We start from the raw sequence: 10,157 nt of genomic DNA, 5'->3' as shown, positions 1-10,157 counted from the left end.
AAACTATTAAGGCTCGTGGGGGAATAGGTGTAAGACATAGTGACCACACTGAATGTGCTTTCAGCACTCCTTTACTTTCCACAGTACTTACCCTGAACGCCGACCTTTGACTTGGCAACATCAGTGCCAATATCACAGGTATAGAAACCTGCATCTGACTTCTCGAAGTCATGGATAAGGGGACATAGGGTCTTCCCAGACTGTAGCAGCTCATACTTGTTGCCAGAAGTGAGCAGAACACCGTCCTTTTTCCTCACTGGTTTGACCTTCTCTTTAGAGACTTTGCATTCCAATTTAATCACACCCCGCTCCTCATCAAGAACATCATCCAAGGACTTAATGAAGACAGCAGGCTTCTCTGCAATTAAACAGGCAAAATACAAAAATGTGATACAGAAGTTGAGACATTTCCAGTTGCTTTCATATTTTAAAGAGGAATCAATAAATCTTTACCATTACTGACGACACCAATATAGAACCTAAAGCGGTTTCGTGTCTGTTGACTGAATGCACTTTATGGAATTCTGAACTAATCAGTAGGAGAATACAGGGAACAGGAGGGACAGCCTGCATTGCCATGGGTGGGACTGATAATCATATGAAGTAATTGGGATGCAGCTCTTCTGAAGCTGGAGAGCTGGCATTGACCTCACGTGCTGCAGAGCTCATACAGCAGGCCACAGTATTAAGAGGATAAGCTGCTGAACACTTTTGATTTTCCCCTTTTATTGACTCATTTTATCTCTATTATATTTCACACATCAGATGTTTATACTGGGGAAAAGACATCCACCAAATGCAGAAGAAAGGAGAAAGAGGAAATCCTTCAAACTCTGAGCGCATAGAGTAAAAGAGCTTAATTGCTGGGGAGAGCAGATTAGAATCACAGTATCCTTAGAATTGGAAGAGACCCTTAAAGGCCATCTAGCCCAGCTCCCCTGCAATAAACAGGAACATTCACAGCTAGATCGGGTTGCTCACAGCCTGGTCATTAGTCATTCCAGAGGCAAAACACACACTGAATGATCTCTCCCTGCAGTCATAAATCCTTGGAGACAACAGCATTGACACTGCATGTTAATGAAGCAGTAAAAGAAATTGCTCTTGTAACTCTCCTTGTGTTAAGTAAAATGATGATCAAAAGCAATGGAATGCTTTGGCAGGACACCAAAACCATCCTCCTTCGTTGATATCTGCTGCATTGGAACCTTCCACTGGAAGAAAGCCCCTGATGACTTGTCACCCCAGAGAGGTGAGCTTTAGAAGCAGGATTGCTGCACAATAGAATGAACTGCAGCTCCTTAGCATTTCTTACATCCAGGAGGTCTGTGATCAGACCCACCTATCACCTTCAGGCACGCGCTTTCTGACACCTTGTCTGACTTCACTGTCACTGTGCCAGCATCCTCAGGCTTAACCTGCTTCATTGTCAGTGTGCAGCAATTGCCAACGTTCTTGATGTCATTGTAATTGTTGGTGTAAAGCAGGTTGCCATTCAGGAACCATTCCACGTTTTTGTCATCATGGGACAGCTCGCAGGAGAAGACAGCAGAGCTCTCTTCTTCAATTTCCACATCCTGCAGGTGCTTCGTCACTTCTACATTGCAGGCTGTGGGGAAAAAATGTGAACTGTTCCCACTGTTACTATAAATCATGTTGGGAAGCAGTTGAGTGGTTGGACTAGATGATCTCTGTGTAATTTTCTCAGTGAAGATTATACATTTATAAAGTTAGCAGGAGAGAATGTCAGAAATCAACCTCAAGAAGAGAAATCTGAGGTGAAATAGGACATGGAAGAGGCCACCCTCCCTGCTCATACCTTCAGCTGTCAGCGTGGCCTCAGTTTCTGCAATTCCTGCCTTGCACTTGTACACACCAGCATCATCGGGCTTCAGCTTCAGAATCTGGAGCTCTGCTGAATGCTTATCCCTCTTGATCCTGTACTTCTCAGAGGGTTCGATGGGCGTGTGGCCCTTGAACTGTTTCACAACCTTTGGAGAAGGCCTGAAGTCACAGGACAGGATGACAGAATGACGTTCCAAAGCTGTCTTGTCCTCCAACTTCCTGGTGATTTGTATATGGTAATCTGAAAAGCAGGGGTGGAAGAGAAGAAAGGATGAGGACAATTGGAAGAAGAGGAAAGTCTCTTGCGTCTATTCCATTCCATTTCATTTCATGTTCACAATGGTTCTGTGAACCACTCCAAAGATAAAACAAACGACTGCCTATAGGGAATGCCATTGACTACATTTCTATAAAGTAATACTGTATATTATCTACCAAATGCAAGGTCTAGCTCTTGTTCTGTGCTTATTAAATTGAGGCTTTTATTCAAATAAGAGTGAGTTGAAAATATAACAAGTACTTTAGGATGCTAACGGAGACTCTTACGCTGGGGACAACAGCAGATAAAAAGCCTGGAAGTTTCTTTCAGATGAAATCAATGATAAACTGCATCAAATTTAGGTGGTACCAAACTTAAACTTGTCTACTTCACAAATACAATTAATTTCACCTGATTAGACTTCTTGGGTATAGCCAAGGACAAAACCTCAGCTCTGTAGATCTGAATAGTAAGCACATCACAACTATTCAAACAGATCTTTTACTGAGATGCAGCTGTCTCATTTAGTGTCCAACGACTTTGAACTGGAAATGGAGCAGACCCTCCAGATACACACACAATATTTCAAAGACCCCAGTGAAGGAAGACTGTACATTAATTAATTCTTCATCTTCATGATGTAAACCAAGCCAGGATATGTTACCTCTGACGAGCAGATTGGCTGTGGATTTGGATTTGCCAATTGAGAACTGAATGGTGCCTGTCATATCAGTGGTGGTTTTCGATATATTCATGCGGTGGATGGTGCCTTCATGCTGCAGAATCAAGTTTCTGCCAGCCTGTAAGACTTCCCCACGTAGATACCACTTGGGAGGTTTCACAGAAGGAATGGATATCTTTTCCTTACACATATTTGCACAGAAAATAAGTAGGATTATGTTTTATTCTAAACCATTATCCATTTCTGAGTCATTTCTCTCTTCAACACAGTCAATGCTTTATTGCCCTTGAACTTAAAGATAGACTTACTAGCTACAGTGGAGCTCCCTGCAAACAGTTTTCATGGAAACCAGAATCTCATTTATTCTAAAACCTTTTAAGCAAAATTAAGGGTAGAAAAACAATAGAACTGAATGAATCTTTAAGGTCATTTAGTTCCAATCCCCCTGCTATAGGCAGGGAAACCTCCCTCCAGACCAACTCTTCTCCTCAGGGTCAAGGCTTCTCTCAAATCATTCTCCTCTAAACCTGTACCTGTGCTTAGGATTGCCCTGACCCAGGTGCAGGGCCTTGTAATTGGCCAAACTGAAGTTCATGAGGCTGCCAAGGGCCCACCTCTCCAGCCTGTCCAGGTCCCTCTGGGTAGCATCCTTTCCCTCTAGCACATAAACAGCACTGCTCAGCTTGGTGTCATCTGCAAACTTGCTGAGGCTGCATTTGATTCCACTGTCCATGTTGCCTACAAAAATGTTAAATAACACTGGTCCCAACACCACCCTCCACCTGGACACTGAGCTATTGACTGCAACTCTCTGAGTGTGACCATCCAGACAGTTCCCTATCCTGCAACTGGTCCATCCATCAAAACCATTTTTCTCCACTTTGGTGACCAGGATGTCATGCAGGATGGGATCAAATGCTCTGCACAAGTCCAAGTAGATGATGTCAGTTGCTCTCCCATTATCCACTGATGCTGTTACTCCATCATGAAAGGCCACCAAGTTTGTCAGGCATGGCTTGACCTTGATGAAGCCATATTGGTTACCACCATCACCTCATCTTTATTTTCCAAACTATGCCAAGGAGAACTAGACAGAACTCTACAATGTCGTGTCACTACAAACCTGTCTGAACCATTGGCTTCTCTGCATGCTCATCACTAGTCTCTCCTTAGCTTGTGTGCCCACAGTGTATGGGGAATGTCAGCCACAAATCTTACCTAGGGGACATCTTTGCTTCAAAACCCCTTGAACATCACACAATCCCTTTTAACTCTCCAGCTCTGCACTAATTTATGTCAGAATCAGACCATATTTCTGTGCTGCCATTTCCCTTTCCTTCTGAAGGGCCTGGATACAACTTGGATTAACCTCAGGAGCAGAGTTCCTGCATAAAACAGCCAGTACTGAAACAGCAACCCAACCTGGTTGCAGACTGAGAGAGAAAATGAGAGTTCACCACTTGTGAATAATGAGACTTCTCTTATTTCCCTGGGAAGTAATGCCCACTTTTTTACTTTGACGGAGCTCCTTCCCATCCTAGAAGGGAAAATGTCAAGTCCGATCTCCATTAGTCCTTCCATCTCTGCACTGAGCAAAGGGAGCTTTTAGATCTATGCTTAATTCACCCATTCCCCTAGAATTAATGGAACTGTGCTTACTGGAACATATGCTGAAGCTTAAGCACAGTGCAGTGTTTTCAACATGTAGGAATGGCTATAGAACATGCAGAAATTCTGGCTGACCTATGACAGCTTAAAGCACTGCGGAGGACTGTTAACAAGCTCGTTTGGACATCACCTTGAATAAATGACGTTATCCCCAAGAAAGTGAAGGAACAGCTGAGCACCGGGGAGGTACACAAAGTGCCAGAGCAAATTCTCACATTGCCAGGTGCAAAGAAAACTGAGATTTCACCCTAAAACCCAGTTCACAACAAGGCTACAAAATCCTGGCTGAGAATTTCTGTGTTAGAGTTGAAGCTCAAGACTGTACTCCAACCGACAATATTTTGTGCAGCAAGACCTCAGGAGTTCACAAGAAACCCAAAACAACTTGATAAATGAACTCAGGACATAGTAACAAAGAGTGCTGATCTGGGCAAGTAAAAGAGCATAAAGAAAAGAGAGCAGTGAAAAAGCTATAAAACAAAAGCTCAGACTCGCATCCCTTGGAAATGTAATTAAATGCTCTCATTCATTTCCAGAGCAGTCAGAAATGAAAATACCATTACATGCCATACCTTGAACCACTTGACGTCCACCTTGGGCCTGGACAGCTCACACTCAAAAGTGACTCTGTCCTTCTGAGTGATGCTAATGTCTGCCAATGGTTTGCTGATTTTCACAGGCAATTCTGAGAAGGAGAAAGAAGGATGTGGATTTAGTTGGGAAGGAGGTCTCTAGGAGCATCTGGCATAAGGTATAATGAAAGGCAGAGCCTACTCTCCATGATCACTAGAACTTGTAATTAATAACAGAAAAAACTATTGTTCTGAGCACATTACCATTACTTGTGTTAGGGACAATAATGTTACAACAATCCTCTTGATATATCAGGGATACTCTGGTGGCAATGGCCCAGTGCATAACATTCTTATATGCATTACTAACATAATTGCCAATAGAATATTGGCATAACTGCCAATACAAGTGATAAGTGCACATTTTGGGACACAGAGCAGAATTTTGTGACAACTCTCAGCCCGGAATATGTTGATGAAGAAGATGTCCTAACAGTGCATGCCAGTGATTTGACAAACCCTGCTCAGTATGGCACAGTTCGTCTTCAATTTTTGGGATCTTTGATTCCCAGTTGGCTCTTAGGCAAAACAAAAAAAAAAAAAAAAAGCCACCCAAACAACCTAGTCCTCCCTCATCTCACCCTTCTCATCCAGCTGCTGCCTCACAGAAGGGGTAAAATAAAAACTCTCTTGTACTAGCAGAGAGATTTGCAACGGAGTAACTTAAGTAAGGATGGGGGACTGAAGGTGCTGGGGAAGACATCCAGGCTTTAGCTACAGGGCATGCACGCAGAATCACAAAACAAAGGCCAGTCAGAGAAATCAGAGCTTCTTCAGAATTAATGGGGTTGTTTCTACATGCCCACCCTATCTCTCAGTGTAAAACCTTCCAGTGAAAAAAAAGAAAACTACAGATGGGTGGGGAGAAATGTTGGTGAAATTATTTGTGATAATTTTTGCTAATAATATGCTCAAAATCCTGGAGCAAGACTTCAAGTTAAGCAACTCAGTCTGTGTAAGTAGACTTACAGAAGGGAACCATAAAGCTTATGGAAGGGAACTGTCAAGCTAATCCACAGCTAAAACAGAGTAGAGACGAATTGCAGGAGCTTGTTTACTTACTTTGCACAAGTGTGAGCTTTAACCACTGCTGAGCTCCTAGTACAAAAGTCTGAACCAATGCAACAAACCAACCCGTCCATGTTGTACGAAGGAATGTACTGACACCACCAGAACACAAAATTATATGGCTAAAAATACCCGCAAAAATCATCCAGCCCTTCTCCATTGCTCCAGGACATGCTCAGCTCTTTGTGCCCCACATATTTCACTAACCTTTTCTGAAACCCACACTGAAGGCTTCAAAGCCCCTCCAAATGACTTATCCAGTTATCCAACCATTAAAAAGATTTTTTGTTGTAGAACTTGCATCTTTGTAATTGCAATTTAGGTCTATTATTTCCGCACAGAGAACAGATTGTTTGCTTCCACTTTCTAAGAGCCTTTCATTTACTCAAAACCTGCAATCATGTTATGTTTGAGCACCTTCAAAGAGCCAACAGAGTCAATGATTTTATTGGAAGCTTCAGATTTTATGACTCGCAGTACGTGATCACCATAACTCACACTCACATCTCCTGCCTGTAGAGGAGATCCTCCTTGCATCTACAAAGATGCAAGAAGAAAAGAGGCAAAGAAGGGGCAAAAAAAATCCCATCTTACATTTGGGATGCTTAATTCCAGCCTTGAAGGCTGATTTGCCCACTTAACTGCTGTGCTCTTCAGAAGCAGTTGTTCCACAGTTATTTTGAGAGAAAGAAGTTTTGTACTTGGTTGTTAACACAGAGAACAGCATAAACACACAATTAAACTCAGCTTTGAAGTGTTGTAATGGCTGATGAGGGAAGGCAAGGATCCTTCCACACCGTCAGCCTTCATTTCCAGAGACATACCTTTGGGGGTGATGGTAATGCTGCTCTTGTCATCTCTGGACTCACAGAAGTACTCTCCCTCATCCTCAGCCCGGATCCGTGTTATTGTCAGGGTTCTTCTGACCCCTTCCTCATCAATCTGGAAACGTTTGCTGGGTTTGATCTCAACTGCATTCCTGCGCCACACCACCTTCCCTTTGCCATGGCTCACTTCCTCTTCCTCTAAGCCACATAAACAGCTGCTTAGTGCTCCCAAAGCGAATGCTCACCAGTTGTTTCCAACTTGAAGGTCATCTTCTGGACAGCAGCCTCGCAGATGTATTCTCCAGCACCTTTCTTCTCCAGCTGCTCCACAACCAGACGCCGTGTTTTGCCCACAGATTCCATTCTGAACTTTCTGGAGGAGTCAAGCAGTCTTCCATCCTTGTACCATTTTACTTCGCTTGGATCCTGTGCTACTTCACAGCTGAGGGAGGCACTTGCTGCCAGGGCAGCACTCACCTCTTTCTGCACCTGCTCCTGGTTTATAAACACAGGTTTTGGCTCTGAGGGAAGAAAAGAAAAAGTATTGACTGAGAGACTGAAATGAGACCATCTTGCAGGTTTTATGTACAGGTTGGAACAGGTTTAGGTTACCACCGGCGCCCAAATTAATAGCCTTCACTAGAGAATATCAGCTCTTCTGTTGAAACTAAGTGTCAAATCTAGGCAAGAAAGAACCTAGGAACTGAAGGAACCAAGAGGGTCCTTGAACACCAGTCCCATGGTTGCAAGTCACTATGCAAACATATTGAACCCAAAAGAACATCTGACCTGCAGGCAACCAAAACCTGAGTTCCTTTTACTTAAGACCCACTGTGAAACATCAAAACACATAAACATGTGATAGTCAATGTGATAAAATGTTTGCTCATTAAGACCGGGATGTGGTAGCATTGTGGTGGAGTGCTTGTTCATTAGGACCGGGATGTGATGGTGGAATATGGAGGCCACAAGGGTTGCAGAACACTCTAATTTTATGGGTAGATTGTGTACTCTGCATAGTTACAGGCAAAGCGCGCCCCGATGGATACAAAGATTCACGGAAGGACCAACCAAGGAACGACACACCAAGTGGCACGATCACGACCGACCAATTAAAGGACAATACACTCGGGATGGACCTTACAAAAGAAGTTGCAAGGGACGGGAAGGTGCGGCAGTTGGAGGAACGAGGATTCCCCTGTCGCCCAGCGCTGAATTGCCTTTTTGTTTTACCCGCTACAATTAATAAAAGTTTCTAATTGGAACATTATCGGCTCATTGCTTATAAATTGATGACAGTCAAACCACTGGCTGCCTTTTCATGACCCAGAACAGTACTCCTGGCTTCCTGAACAGACTCCTCATGGCCTCTACCATTGCCACAACTGTGACTGTCAAAGGCACAAAGGAAATATGCTCACCAACGCAGTCCTTTCTTCTTTGTGTGTGATTTGCAGATATCTATCTTACTTTGAGCTCTGGGAATAGTCAGCTCTGCCAGGTCTCTTACTGTGAGTAGCAGACTCGCCTATCCAGATGCAGCCTCCAACATAAAGGCATAGTAAAAAGGCAGTGTACTACTAGGAGAAGTTCCTGCTTCTCCTGCCATGAAAGGCTGCACGCACAACATGCACTCCAGCCTCACTGCACATACTTATCTCAGTCAAATGTTTCGGTGAACAAGAATTACAGTTTGGGATCTCAGGCACAGGAGAGGTTTGAATAATATCTTGAATATTGCTTCCATTGTACATATATCAGTAATTATTTTTCTACAGACAGACTGAAACAGGTCTTTGTGCCATACTAAAACCAAATACTTTCTACAAACCCAGGCAATCAAGTCTAGGGAAAAAACCTCAGCACAGACTACTGCACCTGGATCACTGTATAATAGAAACTAGATTTTACTTTACTGTTCTCTGCTGTATTTCAGACAACACCTGTCTCACCTGTGACATGAATCTTGAAGGTGAGTTTCTGGCCAGCAGCCTCGCAGCTGTACTCCCCTGCATCTTTCTTCTCCACCTGGCTCACCACCAGCCGACGCTGTTTGCCCTCTGACTCAGCCTTGAACTTCTTGCTCCAGGTGATCAGTTTCCCCTCTTTGTACCACTTCACCTCCGTCTTCTCCTGGGCCACCTCGCAGCTCAGCGTGGCATTTTGAGTCAGTACAACCTTCACATCCTTTTGTACCTGGTCCTTGTTTGTAAACACATCTTCTTTCTCTGCAGGGACATCACAACAGTCACGTTGTTTTGCTGTAGTCTGCTGCAGAGCTTACTCCAGTTCCCTGTTTTCACTACACTTGCCCTTCACAGGGAGCATCGTGATGCCTCATTAAGACAGGAAAATACTTTCCCCTCTATTTTGCCTTGGGAAATGATAGGCATATCATATCATATCATATCATATCATATCATATCATATCATATCATATCATATCATATCATATCACAAAGCTAAACATTTCGCAGTCTGATAGCAGATTTGGACATGAGATTTAGAACACCTGCATGCACTGCTGAACCTCCTCCCTTCTCTTTTTTTCTTCTCATGTCTCTCTAAATTTCCAGTAAATCAGAAGGGAACGGCCCTCTAGAACAGGTTGCCCAAGGAGACTGTGGATGCTCCATCCCTGCAGGCATTCAAGGCCAGGCTGGATGTAGTTCTGGGCAGCCTGGGCTGCTGGTTGGAACCCTGCACATGGGAAGAAGGGGGTTGGAACTGGATGAGCACTGTGGGCCTTTGCAACCCAGGCCATTTATCAGTCTGATTATTGGCATTATCCACCTAATTGTGTCATTCAAATTTTGTAACCAGATCTCTTCAAACACCTCCCCTTTTCTCACTCCTTGCATGCCTGGTGTGCTCTTGCACTGTAACCCTGCAGACACCAGCTGACTACAAGAGCTGCACAAGTTACCCTCCTTGCCTATGGTTTGTGGCAGTAATTCATTCCTGGATGGAAAAGCACATGTAGAAAAGTTTTGCTGACTAGATGACACTAGATGACAAAGAACGTCCTATAGCCAAAACGTTTTGCACCAGAGAGGCCGAAAGTTGACCCTCCAAATGCAAGACACACAAAACAAAGCGTTCCTTTATCTCTGGGATTCCAAGCATTTTCTCACCTCTGACTTTCACTTGGAATGTTGCTTTGTCATCTTTTGTTT

The 10,157-nt window shown here is 43.7% G+C and overlaps 1 protein-coding gene across 1 annotated transcript; it reads right to left on the bottom strand.

The window, feature by feature from the left end:
- Positions 1–804: 804 nt before the first annotated feature.
- On the bottom strand, positions 805–5,235 carry LOC146756434 (obscurin-like). The gene is made up of 3 exons (XM_085524393.1): positions 5,229–5,235; positions 1,820–2,086; positions 805–1,609 (listed from the first exon to the last, which is right to left on the bottom strand). Exons 1-3 carry the CDS (start codon positions 5,233–5,235, stop codon positions 1,302–1,304), a joined length of 582 nt encoding a protein of 193 aa, XP_085380519.1. The 3' UTR covers positions 805–1,301.
- Positions 5,236–10,157: the final 4,922 nt, after the last annotated feature.

This window comes from Coturnix japonica, chromosome 27 (assembly GCF_054131305.1).
Source record: "Coturnix japonica strain WE chromosome 27, WE-NBRP24, whole genome shotgun sequence".
NCBI classification, from domain to species: Eukaryota; Metazoa; Chordata; class Aves; order Galliformes; family Phasianidae; genus Coturnix; species Coturnix japonica.
This window is presented reverse-complemented; position numbering and strand designations above follow the sequence as displayed.